At 42.9% G+C, this 20,609-nt stretch overlaps 1 protein-coding gene and 1 long non-coding RNA gene across 2 annotated transcripts in view; one reads left to right on the top strand and one right to left on the bottom strand.

Annotated features, from left to right (window-relative positions):
• The window catches only part of LOC128655774 (uncharacterized), a 300,545-nt gene extending 287,758 nt beyond the window's left edge, over positions 1-12,787 (top strand). Inside the window, exon 3 of the long non-coding RNA XR_008401903.1 lies at positions 11,888-12,787. This is a non-coding gene — a long non-coding RNA (uncharacterized LOC128655774). The remainder of the gene's footprint in view (positions 1-11,887) is intronic.
• Positions 1-20,609, bottom strand: part of QRICH2 (glutamine rich 2) — a 477,139-nt gene that overhangs the window by 309,030 nt on the left and 147,500 nt on the right. The window contains exons 3-5 of the mRNA XM_053709330.1: positions 13,096-13,215; positions 11,246-11,353; positions 9,055-9,580 (exon numbers count right to left, since the gene is read on the bottom strand). Of these exons, the coding sequence (XP_053565305.1) occupies positions 9,055-9,580; positions 11,246-11,353; positions 13,096-13,215 (754 nt within the window). The remainder of the gene's footprint in view (positions 1-9,054; positions 9,581-11,245; positions 11,354-13,095; positions 13,216-20,609) is intronic.

Here is a 20,609-nt window from a genome sequence, read left to right as displayed (position 1 = left end):
CAATCTGAGACATCTTGCAATATGTAATAGAAAAAACAACATATAAAGCAAAATTGATCAAATTCCTTAAATGACAGTTTCAGGAATGGGAAAAAAATGCCAATGAACAAGCTTCTAGCAACCAGAAGCAATAAACAATGAGACTTAAATATTGTGGAGACAACAATGACGCTCAAATGTTTTAGCACCAAAAAAGCCGCCCACATTATTTGGCGCCTAAATGCTTTTGGCACCAAAAATTACGCCACATCCGGTAACGCCGACATTTTTTGGCGCAAAAAACGTCAAAAAAATGATGCAACTTCCGGCGACACGTATGACGCCGGAAATGACAAGAAAATGTTTGCGCCAAGAAAGTCCGCGCCAAGAATGACGCAATAAAATGAAGCATTTTCAGCCCCCGCGAGCCTAACAGCCCACAGGAAAAAAGTAAAATTTTAAGGTAAGAAAAAATTGATTGATTCATATGCATTATCCCAAATATGAAACTGACTGTCTGAAATAAGGAACGTTGAACATCCTGAATCAAGGCAAATAAATGTTTAAACACATATATTTAGAACTTTATATAAAAGTGCCCAACCATAGCTTAGAGTGTCACAGAAAATAAGACTTACTTACCCCAGGACACTCATCTACATGTAGTAGAAAGCCAAACCAGTACTGAAACGAGAATCAGTAGAGGTAATGGTATATATAAGAGTATATCGTCGATCTGAAAAGGGAGGTAAGAGATGAATCTCTACGACCGATAACAGAGAACCTATGAAATAGACCCCGTAGAAGGAGATCATTGAATTCAAATAGGCAATACTCTCTTCACATCCCTTTGACATTCACTGCACACTGAGAGGAAAACCGGGCTCCAGCCTGCTGCGAAGCGCATATCAACGTAGAATCTAGCACAAACTTACTTCACCACCTCCATGGGAGGCAAAGTTTGTAAAACTGATTTGTGGGTGTGGTGAGGGGTGTATTTATAGGCATTTTGAGGTTTGGGAAACTTTGCCCCTCCTGGTAGGAATGTATATCCCATACGTCACTAGCTCATGGACTCTTGCTAATTACATGAAAGAAAAAAGTTTGCTCACAAACATTTGTCTATTCAGTGTCAACCATATTAGAAACTGGCTCCATATGCAAGCTAAGTAATGCCCTTCTTTTAGCTCTAGGATTACTGCTTACCCTTACCCTCCTGGGTATAATGTCAGCCTTTCTGAAATACACAGTCTCTCCAGAGAAAATATGACTGAACATACCTCATTGCTGCATAGCATGAAACCGTTCCTCACACTGAAGTTTCCTGTACTCCTCAGCCTCTGTGGGAACAGCAATGGACCTTAGTTACAAATGCTAAGATCATCAACCTCCAGGCAGCAGTCTTCATCCATCTGCTGCCTGAGAGTAAATAGTACACACCGGTACCATTTAAAATAACAAACTCTTGCTTGAAGAAATTAAAAACTAATATTTTATCACCTCTTTCACTTTACCCTTCCTAGTACTTAGAGTAGGCGTACTTAGAGTAGGCAAAGAGAATGACTGGGGGTGGAGCTAAGGGAGGAGCTATATAGACAGCTCTGCTGTGGTGCTCTTTGCCACTTCCTGTAGGGAAGGATAATATCCCACAAGTAAAGGACGAATCCGTGGACTCGTCTTACCTTTATAGAAGAAAACAAAATTTATTATTACCTGATAAATTTCTTTCTTTCCGGATATGGAGAGTCCACGAGATCATTCAATTACTAGTGGGAATATCACTCTTGGCCAGCAGGGGGAGGCAAAGAGCACCACAGCAAAGCTGTTAAGTGTCACTCCCTTACCCATAATCCCCAGGCATTCGCCCGAAGGGAAATGGAAAAGGAATAACACAAAGGTGTAGAGGTGCCTTAGGTTTAGTCAAAAATAACTGTCTTAATAAAGGGTGGGGTTGTGGACTCTCCATATCCAGAAAGAAATTTATCAGGTAAGCATACATTTTGTTTTCTTTCCTAAGATATGGAGAGTCCACAACGTCATTCAATTACTAGTGGGAACCAATACCCAAGCTAGAGGACACAGAATGAACAGGGAGGGAGAACAAGACAGGCAGACCTTAACAGAAGGCACCACCGCTTGAAGAACCTTTCTCCCAAAAGAAGCCTCAGCCGAGGCAAAAGTATCAAATTTGGAAAATTTGGAAAAAGTATGCAAAGAGGACCAAGTTGCAGCCTTTGCAAATCTGTTCCACAGAAGCTTCGTCTTTGAAAGACCAGGTAGAGGAGACAGCCCTAGTGAGCTGTAATTCTTTCAGGAGGCTGCTATGCAGCAGTCTCATAAGCAAAACGAATCATACTTCTCAACCAGAGGGAAAGAGAAGTAGAAGTATCCTTCTGACCCTTATGCTTTCCTGAGAAACAAACAAACAGGGCAGAAGACTGGCGAAAATCCTTAGTCGCCTGTAGGTAGAATTTTAGAACACGCACAACCATCAAGTTGTGCAAAAGACGTTCTTTATGAGAAGAAGGATTGGGACAGAGAGAAGGAAAAACTATTTTCTGATTAATATTTCTATCCGAAACCACTTTAGGAAGAAACCCCAATTTAGTATGAAGAACCACCTTATCCACATGAAAGATAAGGTAAGGCGAATCACACTGCAAAGCTGAGAGTTCCAAAACTCTCTGAGCAGAAGAGATAGCAATAAGAAACAAAACCTTCCAAGATAGCAACTTAATATCTATGGAATGCATTGGCTCAAACAGAGCTTGCTGCTAAACTTTAAGAACAAGATTAAGGCTCCATGGAGGAGCAACAGCTTTAAACACAGGCCTGATTCTGACTAGGGCCTGACAAAAAGATTGAACATCTGGCACATCCGCCAGACGCTTGTGTAACAAAATATATAATGCAGAAATCTGACCTTTCAGAGAACTGACTGACAACCCTTTCTCCAGACCTTCCTGGAGAAAAGACAAAATTCTAGGAATCCTGACCCTACTCCAAGAGTAGCCCTTAGATTCACACCAATAAAGGTATTTACACCAAACCTTATGGTATATTTTTTGAGTAACATGTTTGCAAGCGTGGATCATGGTCTCAAAATCCATGCTTAGACAGAACTAAGCGTTCTATCTCCAATCTCAGAGAAACGAGATTAGGATGGAGGAATGGACCCTGAGTTAGAAAGTCCTTTCTCAGAGGCAACCTCCAAGGCGGCCGAGAAGACATCTTCACTAGGTCTGCATACCAGATCCTGCTAGACCATGCAGGAGCTATTAGAATTACCAATGCTCTCTCTTGTTTGATACGAGCAATAACTTGTGGAAGGAGCGCAAACTGAGGAAAAATGTATGCTAGACCGAAATCCCAAGGAACCCGCCAGAGCATCTATCAGAGAGGCCTGAGGATCTCTTGACCTTGAACCGTACCTTGGAAGCTTGGCGTTCTGCCGAGACGACAACAGATCAGACTCCGGCACCCCCCATTTGAGGGTTAACCTGGAGAACACCTCCAGATGGAGAGCCCACTCCCCAGGATGAAATGTCTGTCTGCTCAGGAAATCCGCTTCCCAGTTGTCCACTCCAGGAATGTGGATGGCAGATAGACAAAAATTGTGAGTTTCCGCCCACTGAAAAATCCTTGACACTTAATTTATGGCTAAGGAACTCGAGTTCCTCCCTGGTGGTTGATATAATCCACTGAGGTGATGTTGTCCGACTGAAACCTGATAAATTGCAGTGGCGCCATACAATTGAGGCCAAGTCATCAGAGCATTGTTTATGGAGAGAGCAGACTCCTCCCGAGTCCATAGTCCCTGCGCCTTTAACGAGTCCCAGACTGATCCCCAGCCTAGCAGGCTGGCGTCAGTGGTCACATATCACCCAGGAAGGTCAACGGTAGCATGTGCCCTGAGACAGATGGTCCTGAGAAAGCCACCATTGGGAGAGAGTCTCTTGTCAACTGGTCTAGATCTATCCTCTGAGACAGATCCAAATGGTCTCCATTCCATTGGCTGAGCATGCATAATTGCAGAGCTCTCAAATGGAATCGAGCAAATGGAATGATATCCATGGAAGCGACCATCAGACCAATTACCTCCATACATTGAGTCACTGATGGCCGAACAGTAGACTGAAGAGAGGCAAGAGGAGAGAATATTGGATTTTCTGACCTCCGTCTGAAATATTTTCATAGATAGGGAATTTATTATGTTCCATGAACATGGGAACTCTTTTCCAGATTCACACACATACTAATAAAGTATTTCAACAAAATTAGCCCAAAGAGGAAAAACGTCCCAATAAAGGGAAGATTAACCCCTAGTCTCAACATACATAATGTGCCTGCCCACTGCCAAAAAAATCCTATCTAAAGGATTTAAAAAATGTCCCCATCTACTGCATATAATATATTCTTCTGAAGTGAAAGTCTCCAAGACCTAGAAGACAAAAGCACTTACCTGCAGTCTAGCTGCCCGGCAGGAAGACAGCTAACAAGGAGTGAAAGGACACATACTCCTTACAGAGACCTGCAGAAAAACATAAATTATGCTTACCTGATAATTTAATTTCTATTTTTACGAGGAGAGTCCACGGCTTCATTCATTACTTGTGGGAATACAGAACCTGGCCACCAGGAGGAGGAGGCAAAGACACCCCAGCCCAGTCATTCTGCCGAGGGAACAAGGAACAGTAGGAGAAATATCAGGGTATAAAAGGTGCCAGAAGAACCAACAAATACATTTAGGTCCGCCCAACGGAGAACTGGGCAGGAGCCGTGGACTCTCCTTGTAACAATGGAAATGAAATCAGGTAAGCATAATTTATGTTTTCCATCTAATACGAGGACGAGGAGAATCCACGGCTTCATTCATTACTTGTGGGAAACACATACCCAAGCTCTAGAGGGTAAAAGGAGGTGGACCCTAATCTGAGGGCACCACAGCCTGCAAAACCTTTTTACCAAAAGCTGCTTCAGCCGAAGCAAAAACGTCAAATTTGTAAAACTTTGTAAAAGTATCTAAGGATGACCAGATGGGTGCCTTACAAATCTGCTCCATAGAGGCCTCATTCTTAAAGGCCCAAAACGAAGCTACAGCTCTAGTTGAGTGACGTGTAATCCTCTGAGGAGGCTTATGTCCCACTGTCTCATAAGCCAAATGAATCATGCTCCTCAGCCAAAAAGATAGGGAAGTAGAAGAAGCCTTCTGCCCCTTGCGCTTTCCCGAATAGACAACAAACAAAGCTGAAGTCTGTCTGAAATCCTTTGTAGCCTTAAGATAGAATTTTAAGTCTTGAACCACATCCAAGTTATGAAGTAACCGTTCCTTCGAACAAGATGGTTTAGGACACAAGGAAGGAACCACAATTTCCTGATTAATGTTGCGATCAGACACAACCTTAGGAGGAAAACCCAATCCAGTACGAAGATCAGCCTTATCTGCATGAAAAACCAGATAAGGAGGCTCACATTGCAAGGCCACTAATTCAGACACTCTGTGCACCGAAGCAATGGCCAGTAGAAAAAGAACCTTCCAAGACAGAGTCTTGATGTCTAGATAATGCATAGGCTGTAATGGAGGCCCCTGCAAAACCTTCAGAACCAGAGCCACTGCAATCCCTCTGGATCTTGCTACCATGAGCAGAGCTCCCAGAACCTTCGTGAAGATTCTTGGTGCCGTAGCCAACCTGAAGGAAAGAGCTACAAACTGGAAGTGCTGATCCAGAAAGGCAAACCTTAAGAACCTGAAGTGATCCTTGTGGATTGGAACATAAAGGTAAGCGTCCTTCAAGTCTATAGTGGTCATAAACTGTCCCTCTTGAACTAGGGGCAGTATTGACCTTATCGTTTCCATTTTGAACAATGGAACCGAAATAAACTAGTCTAGAATTGGGCAAAACGTGCCCTCTTTCTTTAGTACCACAAAAAGGTTTGAATAGTACCCTAGACCCCTTTCTGCTAGAGGTACCGGTACAATTACTCCTAGAGAGGAGAGAGCCCTCACGCACTCTAGGAAAGCATTCCTTTTTTCTGGATTTGATGAGAGATTTGACAAGAGGAATTTGCCCCTGGGAGAATGGGTCTTGAAACCTATCCTGTAACCCTAGGCAACAACTTCCAGAACCCAAGGATCCTGAATGTCTCTCAACCAAGCCTCTGCAAAAAGAGAGAGTCTGCCCCCTACTAGATCCAGAGACGGATCAGGGGCCGCCCCCTCATGACGATTTTGTCTCAGCGGGCTTCTTACTCTGAGATGGTTTCCAAGATCCCTTGGGCTGATCAGGCTTCATGGCAGGTTGGGGTGGCAGGTTGCTTGGGACTTGTCCAAACAAAAAGGACGAAAATTAGGACCCTTAGGTTTATTCTTTTTATCCTGCGGAAGAAAGGCACCCTTGCCCCCTGTGACCGTGGATATGATTGAGTCCAGGCCTGGACTGAAAAGAATCTTTCCCTTAAATGGAAGGGATAGCAATCTAGATTTGGACGTCATGTCAGCCGACCACAAATTCAACCACAGGTCCCTCCGGGCCAGAACAGAAAAGCCTGATGTCTTAGCATTCAAGCGGATAATCTGCATATTAGCATCAGAGATAAACATATTAGCAACCCTCAGGGCCTTAATTCTTTCATGAATTTAATTGAGAGGAGTCTCCACCTCAACCATCTCTGACAGAGAGTCGCACCAATAAGTAGCGGCTTCCGCCACCGCGACAACCGTGGCTGCAGGTTGAAAAACGAACCCTGTGTGCTGAAACATTTTTCTTAACATTGGTCTCTAATTTCTTATCCATCAGCTCCTTAAACGACGAACTATCCTCAAGCGGGATAGTGGTGCATTTAGTGAGCGTGGAGATAGCTCCATCCACCTTAGGGACGGATCCCCATAATTCTAGCTGAGTATCTGGAACCGGGGAACAATTTTTTAAAGGAAGAAGAAGGGGAGAAAGACGATCCCAGTCTCTCCCAACCATTCTTGATAATATTCGCGATCTTTACGGGAACCGGGAAAGTCTGGGGCACTACCCTGTCCTCATAAACTTTCTCCAGCTTAGGAATAGAAGGTTCCTCCAGTAGTTTTGGTAGAGTCGCTAACACCTCTTTTAACAAAAAGCGTAAGTTCTCCATCCTAAACCTAAAGTCTGGTTCCTCTACAGCCGGAGGCCTAGAGGCTGCAGATTCCGACCCAGAGAGAGAGGCCTCCGAAGTATTGAAATCCTCAGCATCAGTGGATAATCTAGTCTCAGATAAATCAAACAGAGTAGATGACCCCTGGGAAGGATAGCAATGTTTTACCTTTCCCTTGTGCTTGGCTGGGCGAGGTAAAGCACTAATGACCGCAGATACCAGCATTTGCAACTGCTCAGCAAAATCGGGTGGCAACGTGGCCCCTCCCGCAAGAGGATGAGAAGTGCACTGGGGAGCTGCGTGCGTAATCAGAGATGAATTTAGGGAACGCACCTCACGGGATGGAGACCCCTCAGAGGTGGACAGCTCAGTGGTACTAAACATTTTATTTCTTTTAGATATCACTATTTTGTCGAGGCATCTGGAACATAGTTGAGCAGGCGGAGATACTGAAACCTCCTCACAATAAACACAAGCATTAGACTTAGTTAAAGAGGGAGTACCCTCTAACATATCAGAGTCCTCCATAGCTTGAGCTTTAATAAGGACTACAGAAAAAGATTAAATGGCACCTTCATACTTCCAATGGCCGGGGAACTCATCACCTCCTATGACCCAAGCCCACAGAGAAATCTTGTAAACGTCTCCTGAAACCGACGGTCAGGAAAGGAAGAGAAAGAGGCCACACATGGTCACCTGGTACCGTGCAGGACCTCCCCCGCAGCCAGAAAAAAAGCGTGCCAACTAAACTAGCTGCACAGTAATTAAGGAAGGAAAAACCTGACTGTTCCACTTTGCCAGAGCCACATCTCACACATGTCGCAGCAAAACAATAAAAACACATTATGTATACATCCCCCTGTTCAATAATCACCTTCCAGAGATATTAACCCTCTATTCCATACAGATAAAGGAGCCACACTGTGATTCTGTCTTCTTGTGTTATCATTATAGATATAAAAATGAAACGATTATACCAGGATCAACGCAGTGGAACAGGAACACGGCCTCTCAAGTTTGACAGTGAGTAGCAGCGCTCCTGACATGGACTTGAGTGAAAAAAGCAGCCAGTGAAACTCGTCAACGCCGATTGCCGATGGAGCTGTTAATATGAGTCTGGATGGTTTCGCAGAAAGACTCCCTGCATCTCCGGACTCTAACTTTCATCCATGCTCTCACTGAGAGGCTGACAGGACTACTTAAAACTCCAGTCCCATTCCGAAGAGTACTACCCTCCATAAGAGACTATCGAAAACTTCTGACACTTCTCTGCCATCCTCCTGTGACGAAAGGCAAAGAATGACTGGGGGATATGGGGAGTGAGGAAGGTATTTAAGCCTTTGGCTGGGGTGTCTTTGCCTCCTCCTGGTGGCCAGGTTCTGTATTCCCACAAGTAATGAATGAAGCCATTGACTCTCCTCGTATTAGATGGAAAAGAAAGAACAGAGTAACCAACTTTCTGTACCATGGGCAGCAATATGTTAGGAAACAAAGCAAGGACTACCTCACAACGTCTTAACTGCTTAAAAGGCACCACTGCTCTACTGAAGAGATTGACGGGGACTCGGCTAAACCCAAATCCTTGCTTGCAGGGAAATGTACCTGAAAAAGGAATTCATTTCTTCAGACACCAAACGTCACCTCCTCCATTGACAGAGGCAAAGAGAATGACTGGGGATTATGGGTAGGGGAGTGACACTTAACAGCTTTGCTGTGGTGCTTTTTGCCTCCTCCTGCTGGCCAGGAGTGATATTCCCACTAGTAATTGAATGACGTTGTGGACTCTCCATATCTTAGGAAAGAAATATATTTTTTGTCTATTTCATCACCATAAAAGTTATATGTCCCCTAAAGGCTTCTAAAATATTGCTCTGTGGCCCTTGTGTGGTAGGAAGCCAACACTGAGTGATAGCATAGAGTTAGTCAGTCTACTTTCACAACACTTACCAGCTTCACCCCACTGTGATCTCAGTGCTTCCTGGGCAGCTCTCTCTTTTTCCAGTACCTCCACCCTCTCTCTCAGCAGCACATGCTCATCAGACAAAGTTCCAATTTTGCGCAGAGCCTCCATTGCATCTGGGTAGGGACATGAGGCACTGAGAAAAGTATACTGAGGGGTAAGGGAATCGGAGGTCTGTATGCAAGTGTCAGTGTGGATAGGTAACTTAGAGATGGACGGTTTCTGTTCTGTGGGAGCAGGTTCTGGGTCAGCCTTGCTTGGTGAGCCTGGTGGATGAGTGGCTTCCAGGCCAGTGACAGGAAGATAGGACCCAGGTTCTGAAGTCACAGGACCCCCTGGATGAGTCTGGATGGTGGTTGTATCAGACTTCTGAGTGGTTTCCAGTGATGGTCCTCCTGGCTGATTGAGTGCCTGAGGGTCCACAAGATCCTTTGCCACAGCAGGTGACTCTTCTGTCAATGTTTGTGAAGCGGTGGTCTCAAGAGGTGCAGGCACTGGCAGATCCTTAGTTTCCTACCAGAGGGAACACAGTGTCAGAAAATGCTTCCCAGAATCCTAAGCTTCCTGCCCTACAAAAGTAGCCCATTATGACGAGATAGTTCATTTTTACTGAAGCTATCTGTATCCATTGTCTATCCATAGCTTTTTCCAATCTGCCATTGCTCCCTCTTGTTTGCGTCTTTCATTCTGCTCCCATAGCAGTCAAGACCAATCGGATTCCTCACTCTAGATTTGTTTAGCATTAGAGATTTTGGTGTAGTCCTAGAGTAGCAGATAAAGCACAGATCATCACACCAATGTCCTAGCTCTGACATGTTCTGGGACACTTCCCTCCATAGAGCAGGAATAATGTCTGTATTGTTATATCTGCCAAGTTCAATACTGGCATAACCTTAATAGGGCTAACAAAGACCTCATAACAATTTACACCCAACTCCCAGTTTAAAAGGGCATAAAAGTGCAAAACGAAAATGATAGAGCCTTTTATTATTGCACTATTACTGCATATAACTATGAGGTCTATCACAATCCTGTAGAAAAAAAACCTATCTAATGGTTTTCAACAGAAAATCACAATTAAAGTCTATGGGGATTTTTGTAGATAAATCAGTTTATAAGTGTTTCTAAAGGATTGTGATTGACCCTGATTGACCCTGTTGAAGAGAGGCAATGTACTACTATGACCTAGCTGGTGATTGGTGGCTATGAACATATGCCTCTTGCCATTGGCTCACCAGATGTGTTTAGCTAGGTCCCAGTAGTGCATTGCCCCTCTGGCGCTGACTTTAACTATGTGTTTAACCCCTTTGTGGGCGAGGAGAATAAACACGTGGCTGTATGCAAGCAACAGTGCAATAAGAAAATGCATTTTCTTTTTTGCAGTTTTATGTCCTTTAAAGGGACATTAAACACTTTGAGATGGTAATATAAAATGATAAATTGTATATATAAAACAACTCTGCAATATACTTTCATTATTTATTTTGTCCTCTTTGCCTGTAATTCCATTCTGAAATTGTGAGCTTTTCAGTTCCTGTTAGAAATGGAAGTGCAGAACACTGTTATATTCCACACAGCCATTGGCTGCACACTCTAGTGACCTATTTATAACTGTCCCTAATTGGGCACAGCACAGAAGCTAACCTAAGTTACAACATGGCGGCTCCCAGTGTTTTATAGACACTAAAACTTTACACTTATTTTGTCACTTTCTAAACAACTAATGAAACTTTAAAAAATACATCTACATGTTAGTCATGGACTAATCTTTTCTTTGAATGCATCATTCTATCTAGCATGTATTTAGTGTTTAATGTCCCTTTAAAAGGAAATATTCTAATACAAAAACAATGTAAAAAGAGCCCTTATTTCACTTCACTTGTTCAGGAGTTACTCGGACCTCAACACTCAGATGATTGGACCATTCAGGTAGTCACAGGCAAACTAGGTAGTCACAGGCAAACATCTAGGTTTAAAAGAATTTCAAAATATGTCTAGTTCTCAGAACATCAGCCAGTCAATGCTCGATCCGTTCATGTTGCTGGAAGTGTTTAGGGGAGAATTTATCTACATACGTCTAATTGAGCAAAATGATAAATATCCACCTAGGGGCCCTGTGACTTCAGCTAAAGTTGCCTCTGTACGCCAGGCCCGATTTTTTTAATACACCTCACTCACCTCGATGGACGAGCTTTTAACCAGGGTCTCTCTCAGCACCTCCCACCTCACCATGTTGTTTAATTCTTCTGGGCTGGGATATTTAATCAGTTTCCCCTCTAGCTCTTTCTGAAATTAAAAAGAAATGAGGGTAACTCATAATAAGGAAAGATATGCTGGGGAAATACACTGCAGGTCATGATACTATTTTGTTGTATTGGCCTACAAGACAGAGGAAGGATATAGGAAGAAACTAAAACTTGTACAGCCAACAGAATGGCTGACAAACTGGTTTAATAGTCTGCAGTGTTTGGAGATAAGGAACAATTAATTATAAAAATGAAAATTTAATAATTAAAGAGATATGTCAAAATTAAAGCTTTTTTTATTCTATTGTCAAATTTACTTCTTTCACTTGTTATTCTCTGTTGCAACTTTTTCCATGACATAATACCTAGGCAGGCTGAGGAGTGTGCATGTTTAAGCGATATACTTACCTGCACTGTCACCAGGTTGCGCCGCTAACATCGCCAAGTCCGAGGTCTAACTAATCGGGCAGGGTAGCTTTCACTGCACTATCCCTAGGCGTGCTATGTTCATGCGCGCTGTTGGAGCAAAGCCTGTGTTAGTCGAGCTAACCCCTTCTCTTTTCTCTGCTTCTAGATTTGGAAGTGTGCTTCACTAGCGTGTGTGAGACCACAATACTACTTAAACGAGTCAACAGCACCCAATCAAGTGGCATTCCTGCACATCATGATGCCCAGGGCCAGACTGGGAAATCAGACGGCCATGGAAATTTTTGAAGACCTCAGAGCATCCAGCACATGTATTGTAGAGTCACGATTATGCTGTAGCTAAGAAATGATTTATTAACATATAAATTACATATAGAGATTCCCACAACAGGTAATACTACATTATGTCATATAAAAAGCTAATGCGATACCTTGGCATCAGGTGGAATAGCAGCATGGGTAACTAAATGACTCAAAAAATAAAACAAAAAAGCTGACGCGTTTTGCTCCGCAGAGAGGTCTTTCTCAAAGCAAAAATAAAAAACATTACAGATATTCCCATGCATTTTGCACCGGTACAAAAAACATTGATAAATCCTTAACAATAGTTAGTTGTGCAAGTAAGAAATGCAGAGTGTAATGCTGAAAAGTAAATCTACTGAAATAGATGTTAGTACTACAGATTGCATTGTAAGCTTGTGTGACATTTCAATGACTCCTAAAACACTTTTAAAAGTATTAACATCCCTGAGTGCCGCACATCAGAGAGAGATTTCTCATTACTGGTGCAACAGTAGGTGTCCTGATAAAAAATGTGTGCACAACCATGGCTGTATCATTGGTTCTATGTTACCCCATACATATGACGGAATAATACGCAGAGTTCCCAGAGAAGTCTGTGCCACCACTTTTGAACATTTCGGAATCTGTCAAATCTATAGATGAGACATTTAAAGCCAAACAACTGATGGGGCTTCCTTGAATAAATGTGTATTTTAGCAAATAAAAAAAATCTTTAAATAAATCATACAGAAATGTTGAAAATGCTTATCAGTTATGATCTATTTACTGTGGTAAAATAATAACCAGACAAATTCTAGGGGAGATGATGTTGTGTAAAGGGCAAAATACATTTCTGTTTCTGGGCAGATTGTAGTGGACAGAAGGGTAGTAAAGAAAGAAATAGATAAAAAGGGTAAATAGGTAAGAAAAGAAAGATTAAATGACACAGACAAGGGTTAAATTAGGACAGGTCAAATGGTGGAGTCTTTATTGTCTTCACCACTTAAATTTCTGTTTCTTGGGACTGAAAGGGCTGTTCAGAAATTAAACATTGCTTCAATGCAAACAACTCACCACATTCTCCTGGAGGGATATCAGTTCTTTCTGCAGCTTATTTAGGCTTCCATCATCTCCTGTGTGCAACTCTATCTGGCTCAAACGCCGTTCAAAGTCATGGAAACCTCCATCAGGACTCTAGAGAAAAAATTGTAAAGTATCCTGAGGCAACCTTCCTGAGCCGTTACATCTGTCACTTGTCTTGTCCACATAGATATGAAATTCTAATATCCCACACTCCGTTGCCCACTTCAAAAGTCAATTTTTTCTGTGAGCTAAGGGTTTGAATTGTTGTCCAATCAACACTTTAGCTACAACAAAAGTTCCATATGGGGAGAGGGCTAATTGAAGAACAATTCAAACCGTTAGCTCACAAAAGAATTGACTTTTGAAGTGGGCGGCGGAGCGCGGGGTATGTGAATATCATATCTATATTAAAAACATAATTTATGCTTACCTGATAAATTTATTTCTCTTGTAGTGTATCCAGTCCACGGATCATCCATTACTTATGGGATATTAACTCCTCCCCAACAGGAAGTGCAAGAGGATTCACCCAGCAGAGCTGCTATATAGCTCCTCCCCTAACTGCCATTACCAGTCATTCGACCGAAAACATGCAGAGAAAGGAAAACCATAGGGTGCAGTGGTGACTGTAGTTTAATGGAAAAATTACCTGCCTTAAAGTGACAGGGCGGGCCGTGGACTGGATACACTACAAGAGAAATAAATTTATCAGGTAAGCATAAATTATGTTTTCTCTTGTTAAGTGTATCCAGTCCACGGATCATCCATTACTTATGGGATACCAATACCAAAGCTAAAGTACACGGATGACGGGAGGGACAGGCAGGCTCTTTATACGGAAGGAACCACTGCCTGAAGAACCTTTCTCCCAAAAACAGCCTCCGAAGAAGCAAAAGTGTCAAATTTGTAAAATTTGGAAAAAGTATGAAGAGAAGACCAAGTTGCAGCCTTGCAAATCTGTTCAACAGAAGCCTCATTCTTAAAGGCCCAAGTGGAAGCCACAGCTCTAGTAGAATGTGCTGTAATTCTTTCAGAAGGCTGCTGTTCAGCAGTCTCATAGGCTAACCGTATTATGCTACGAAGCCAAAAGGAGAGAGAGGTAGCCGAAGCTTTTTGACCTCTCCTCTGACCAGAATAAACGACAAACAGGGAAGACGTTTGTCGAAAATCCTTAGTTGCCTGTAGATAAAATTTCAGGGCACGGACTACATCTAGATTGTGTAGCAGACGTTCCTTTTTCGAAGAAGGATTAGGACACAAAGATGGAACCACAATCTCTTGATTGATATTCCTGTTAGTGACCACCTTAGGTAGGAACCCAGGTTTAGTACGCAGAACTACCTTGTCTGAATGAAAAATCAGATAAGGAGAATCACAATGTAAGGCAGATAACTCAGAGACTCTTCGAGCCGAGGAAATCGCCATTAAAAACAGAACTTTCCAAGATAACAACTTGATATCAATGGAATGAAGGGGTTCAAACGGAACCCCCTGTAAAACATTAAGAACTAAGTTCAAACTCCATGGTGGAGCAACAGTTTTAAACACAGGCTTGATCCTAGCTAAAGCCTGACAAAAAGCTTGAACGTCCGGAACTTCTGACAGACGTTTGTGTAAAAGAATGGACAGAGCTGAAATCTGTCCCTTTAAGGAACTAGCGGATAAACCCTTTTCTAAACCTTCTTGTAGAAAAGACAATATCCTCGGAATCCTAACCTTACTCCATGAGTAACTCTTGGATTCGCACCAATATAAGTATTTGCGCCATATCTTATGGTAAATCTTTCTGGTAACAGGCTTCCTAGCCTGTATTAAGGTATCAATAACTGACTCAGAAAAACCACGTTTTGATAAAATCAAGCGTTCAATTTCCAAGCAGTCAGCTTCAGAGAAATTAGATTTTGATGTTTGAAGGGACCCTGGATCAGAAGGTCCTGTTTCAGAGGTAGCGACCAAGGTGGACAGAATGACATGTCCACTAGATCTGCATACCAAGTCCTGCGTGGCCATGCAGGCGCTATTAGAATCACTGATGCTCTCTCCTGTTTGATTCTGGCAATCAATCGAGGAAGCATCGGGAAGGGTGGAAACACATAAGCCATCCCGAAGGTCCAAGGTGCTGTCAAAGCATCTATCAGAACCGCTCCCGGATCCCTGGATCTGGACCCGTAACAAGGAAGCTTGGCGTTCTGTCGAGACGCCATGAGATCTATCTCTGGTTTGCCCCAACGTCGAAGTATTTGGGCAAAGACCTCCGGATGAAGTTCCCACTCCCCCGGATGAAAAGTCTGACGACTTAAGAAATCCGCCTCCCAGTTCTCCACTCCCGGGATGTGGATTGCTGACAGGTGGCAAGAGTGAGACTCTGCCCAGCGAATTATCTTTGATACTTCCATCATTGCTAGGGAGCTTCTTGTCCCTCCCTGATGGTTGATGTAAGCTACAGTCGTGATGTTGTCCGACTGAAACCTGATGAACCCCCGAGTTGTTAACTGGGGCCAAGCCAGAAGGGCATTGAGAACTGCTCTCAATTCCAGAATGTTTATTGGTAGGAGACTCTCCTCCTGATTCCATTGTCCCTGAGCCTTCAGAGAATTCCAGACAGCGCCCCAACCTAGTAGGCTGGCGTCTGTTGTTACAATTGTCCAGTCCGGCCTGCTGAATGGCATCCCCCTGGACAGATGTGGCCGAGAAAGCCACCATAGAAGAGAATTTCTGGTCTCTTGATCCAGATTCAGAGTAGGGGACAAGTCTAAGTAATCCCCATTCCACTGACTTAGCATGCACAATTGCAGCGGTCTGAGATGTAGGCGTGCAAAGGGTACTATGTCCATTGCTGCTACCATTAAGCCGATCACCTCCATGCATTGAGCTACTGACGGGTGTTGAATGGAATGAAGGACACGGCATGCATTTTGAAGCTTTGTTAACCTGTCTTCTGTCAGGTAAATCTTCATTTCTACAGAATCTATAAGAGTCCCCAAGAAGGGAACTCTTGTGAGTGGAAAGAGAGAACTCTTCTTTTCGTTCACCTTCCATCCATGCGACCTTAGAAATGCCAGTACTAACTCTATATGAGACTTGGCAGTTTGAAAGCTTGAAGCTTGTATCAGAATGTCGTCTAGGTACGGAGCTACCGCAATTCCTCGCGGTCTTAGTACCGCCAGAAGAGCACCCAGAACCTTTGTGAAGATTCTTGGAGCCGTAGCCAATCCGAATGGAAGAGCTACAAACTGGTAATGCCTGTCTAGAAAGGCAAACCTTAGATACCGGTAATGATCTTTGTGAATCGGTATGTGAAGGTAAGCATCCTTTAAATCCACTGTGGTCATGTACTGACCCTTTTGGATCATGGGTAAAATTGTCCGAATAGTCTCCATTTTGAACGATGGAACTCTTAGGAATTTGTTTAGGATCTTTAAATCCAGGATTGGCCTGAAAGTTCCCTCTTTTTTGGGAACCACAAACAGATTTGAGTAAAACCCTTGTCCCTGTTCCGACCGTGGAACTGGATGGATTACTCCCATTAATAAAAGCTCTTGTACGCAGCGTAGAAACGCCTCTTTCTTTATTTGGTTTGTTGACAACCTTGACAGATGAAATCTCTCTCTTGGGGGAGAGTATTTGAAGTCCAGAAGGTATCCCTGAGATATTATCTCTAGCGCCCAGGGATCCTGGACATCTCTTGCCCAAGCCTGGGCGAAGAGAGAAAGTCTGCCCCCCACTAGATCCGTTCCCGGATCGGGGGCCCTCAATTCATGCTGTTTTAGGGGCACCAGCATGTTTCCTGGCCTGCTTGCCCTTGTTCCAGGACTGGTTAGGTCTCCAGCCTTGTCTGTAGCGAGCAACAGATCCTTCTTGTTTTGGAGCAGAGGAAGTTGATGCTGCTCCTGCTTTGAAATTCCGAAAGGAACGAAAATTAGATTGTCTAGCCTTAGGTTTGGCTCTGTCTTGAGGCAGGGCATGGCCTTTACCTTCTGTAATGTCAGCGATAATTTCTTTCAATCCGGGCCCGAATAAGGTCTGCCCTTTGAAAGGTATATTAAGAAATTTAGACTTAGAAGTAACATCAGCTGACCAGGATTTTAGCCACAGTGCTCTGCGCGCCTGAATGGCGAATCCGGAATTCTTAGCCGTAAGCTTAGTTAAATGTACTACGGCATCTGAAATAAATGAGTTAGCTAACTTAAGAGCTTTAAGCCTGTGTGTAATCTCATCTAATGGAGCTGATTCAAGTGTCCCTTCCAGAGACTCAAACCAAAATGCTGCTGCAGCCGTGACAGGCGCAATGCATGCAAAGGGTTGCAATATAAAACCTTGTTGAACAAACATTTTCTTAAGGTAACCCTCTAACTTTTTATCCATTGGATCTGAAAAGGCACAGCTATCCTCCACCGGGATAGTGGTACGCTTAGCTAAAGTAGAAACTGCTCCCTCCACCTTAGGGATCGTTTGCCATAAGTCCCGTGTGGTGGTGTCTATTGGAAACATCTTTCTAAATATCGGAGGGGGTGAGAACGGCACACCGGGTCTATCCCACTCCTTAGTAACAATTTCAGTAAGTCTCTTAGGTATAGGAAAAACGTCAGTACTCGACGGTACCGCAAAATATTTATCCAACCTACACATTTTTTCTGGTATTGCAACTGTGTTACAATCATTCAGAGCCGCTAACACCTCCCCTAATAATACACGGAGGTTTTCCAGCTTAAATTTAAAATTTGAAATATCTGAATCCAATCTGTTTGGATCAGAACCGTCAGCCGCAGAATGAAGCTCTCCGTCCTCATGTTCTGCAAGTTGTGACGCAGTATCTGACATGGCCCTAACATTATCAGCGCACTCTGTTCTCACCCCAGAGTGATCACGCTTACCTCTTAGTTCTGGTAATTTAGCCAAAACTTCAGTCATAACAGTAGCCATATCCTGTAATGTGATTTGTAATGGCCGCCCAGATGTACTCGGCGCCACAATATCACGCACCCCCCGAGCGGGAGATGCAGGTACTGACACGTGAGGCGAGTTAGTCGGCATAACTCTCCCCTCGTTGTTTGGTGAAATGTGTTCAATTTGTACAGATTGACTTTTATTTAAAGTAGCATCAATACAGTTAGTACATAAATTTCTATTGGGCTCCACTTTGGCATTAGCACATATAGCACAGATGTCTTCCTCTGAATCAGACATGTTTAACACACTAGCAAATAAACTAGCAACTTGGAAATACTTTTCAAGTAATTTACTATAATATGAAAATGTACTGTGCCTATAAGAAGCACAGAAAGAGTTATGACAGTTGAAAGTTAATAAACTGAAAGGTTATAGCATCAAATCTTTGTAAAAAACAAAATTTTAGCAAAGGCTTGTTCCCATTAGCGAAGGATAACTAACCCTGATAGCAGAAAAAAAAAAAAGTTACAGAAATAAACGTTTTTTATCACAGTCAACTACAATCTCACAGCTCTGGTGTGAATGATTACCTCCCTCAAAACAAGTTTTGAAGACCCCTGAGTTCTGTAGAGATGAACCGGATCATGCAGGAAATACAATGAGCTTCTGACTGAATTTTTTGACCTCCCCCTCACACACAACAGTGAGAGAGATCAGTAAACTGTCATAAATTAAATAAAACAACTGCCAAGTGGAAAAAATAATGCCCAAAACATTTTATTCACCCAGTACCTCAGAAAATGAAACGATTTTACATGCCAGCAAAAAACGTTTAACATAAATTAAGTGTTATTAAAGAGCCTGTTGCCAGTCCCTGCAAATTAGGCTAAAGTCTTATGCACACAGTATAATTCCAGTGAAGTGCCATTCCCCAGAATACTGAAGTGTAAAATATACATACATGACAGCCTGATACCAGCTGCTGCTACTGCATTTAAGGCTGAGTTTACATTATATCGGTATGGCAGAATTTTCTCATCAATTCCATTGTCAGAAAATAATAAGCTGCTACATACCTCTTTGCAGATTAATCTGCCCGCTGTCCCCTGATCTGAAGTTTACCTCTCCTCAGATGGCCGAGAAACAGCAATATGATCTTAACTACGCCGGCTAAAATCATAGTAAAAACTCAGGTAGATTGTTCTTCAAATTCTACCAGAGAAGGAATAACACACTCCGGTGCTATTATAAAATAACAAACTTTTGATTGAAGGTATAAAACTAAATATAATCACCATAGTCCTCTCACACATCCTATCTAGTCGTTGGGTGCAAGAGAATGACTGGTAATGGCAGTTAGGGGAGGAGCTATATAGCAGCTCTGCTGGGTGAATCCTCTTGCACTTCCTGTTGGGGAGGAGTTAATATCCCATAAGTAATGGATGATCCGTGGACTGGATACACTTAACAAGAGAAAAGTAAGTTATAGCTCATCTTCATTACAACCGATGAATTAAACTCCGTCTAAAATATCACTAACATTCCGGATCTGATTTTAAAAAGGGGAGAGTTTACCACCATCATTAAGTTCGCCTTTCTACTGTCTCCAACTCCTAAAGCCACTCTCACCTCTATTTCCTCGTATCACTCTACCACCTCCATTACCATGCGTCACACTACCACTACTACCAGCTCTCGTCACTCATCCACCTCCAGCTCCTTGCATTACAATCCAGCCGCCAAGTTGTCGCTTCACTCTCCTACTGCAATCTCCTTAAGTCACTCAACAATTACCTTGTGTCACTCTCCCTCCATCATCTCCTAGCATCAGTCACCCAACAACATTACCCTGCATCACTCTCTCATTACCATCTCCTTCTGCACAAACCCACACCCCTTTCCTTCCATTACTTTTATACCTCCATGTCCTTGCATCACTATTCCAATGTCATCTTATTGCATTAATCTCTCACTTTCATCTCCTGTCAATCTTCCATTATCATCTTATTGATACATTCTCTCACCTCCATTTTCTTATTTCCCTTTTATAATTCTCTCGTGCATCAATCTTTCACGACCATCTTCTTGCAACACTCCCCCAAAACCATTGTGGGACTTTTTGCACCATTTTATTACTGCTGTTTTCTTAGCTAACCCACCATCATCTTCCAACTACATCCTCCCACCACCATCAACTTTGTGTCACTGCCATCTCATTGTGTCACACAACCACTATAATTTTGTTGCAACACTCTCCCACCTTCCCTCCTTGCATCCATTTCCCACTGCCACCCCTTTATAAAACTCTCTCACCACCATTTACTTGCAGCACTCTCCTACCTACATGTCCTTGTGTCACTCTCCTCCTAGCTCTCATATCAGGTCTGATTTTCCCACTTTATTCACATCTGTTGAATTTTGCCACTCTTTCACCTGTTGTCAATCTCTTGCCTTCTTCACCTTGTGTCACTCGTGCTCCCTAACAACATCTCTCATCACTTTCTCCCCATAGATACCTCTCCTCAGACTTATTCCCATCTATTGTCGTGTTACTTTACTTCTAAAGTATTTTTTTTTCATTCATTAAGGTTTTAATTTAAAAAACTTCTTAAGTC

Source organism: Bombina bombina, chromosome 1, assembly GCF_027579735.1.
Source record: "Bombina bombina isolate aBomBom1 chromosome 1, aBomBom1.pri, whole genome shotgun sequence".
NCBI classification, from domain to species: domain Eukaryota; kingdom Metazoa; phylum Chordata; class Amphibia; order Anura; family Bombinatoridae; genus Bombina; species Bombina bombina.
This window is presented reverse-complemented; position numbering and strand designations above follow the sequence as displayed.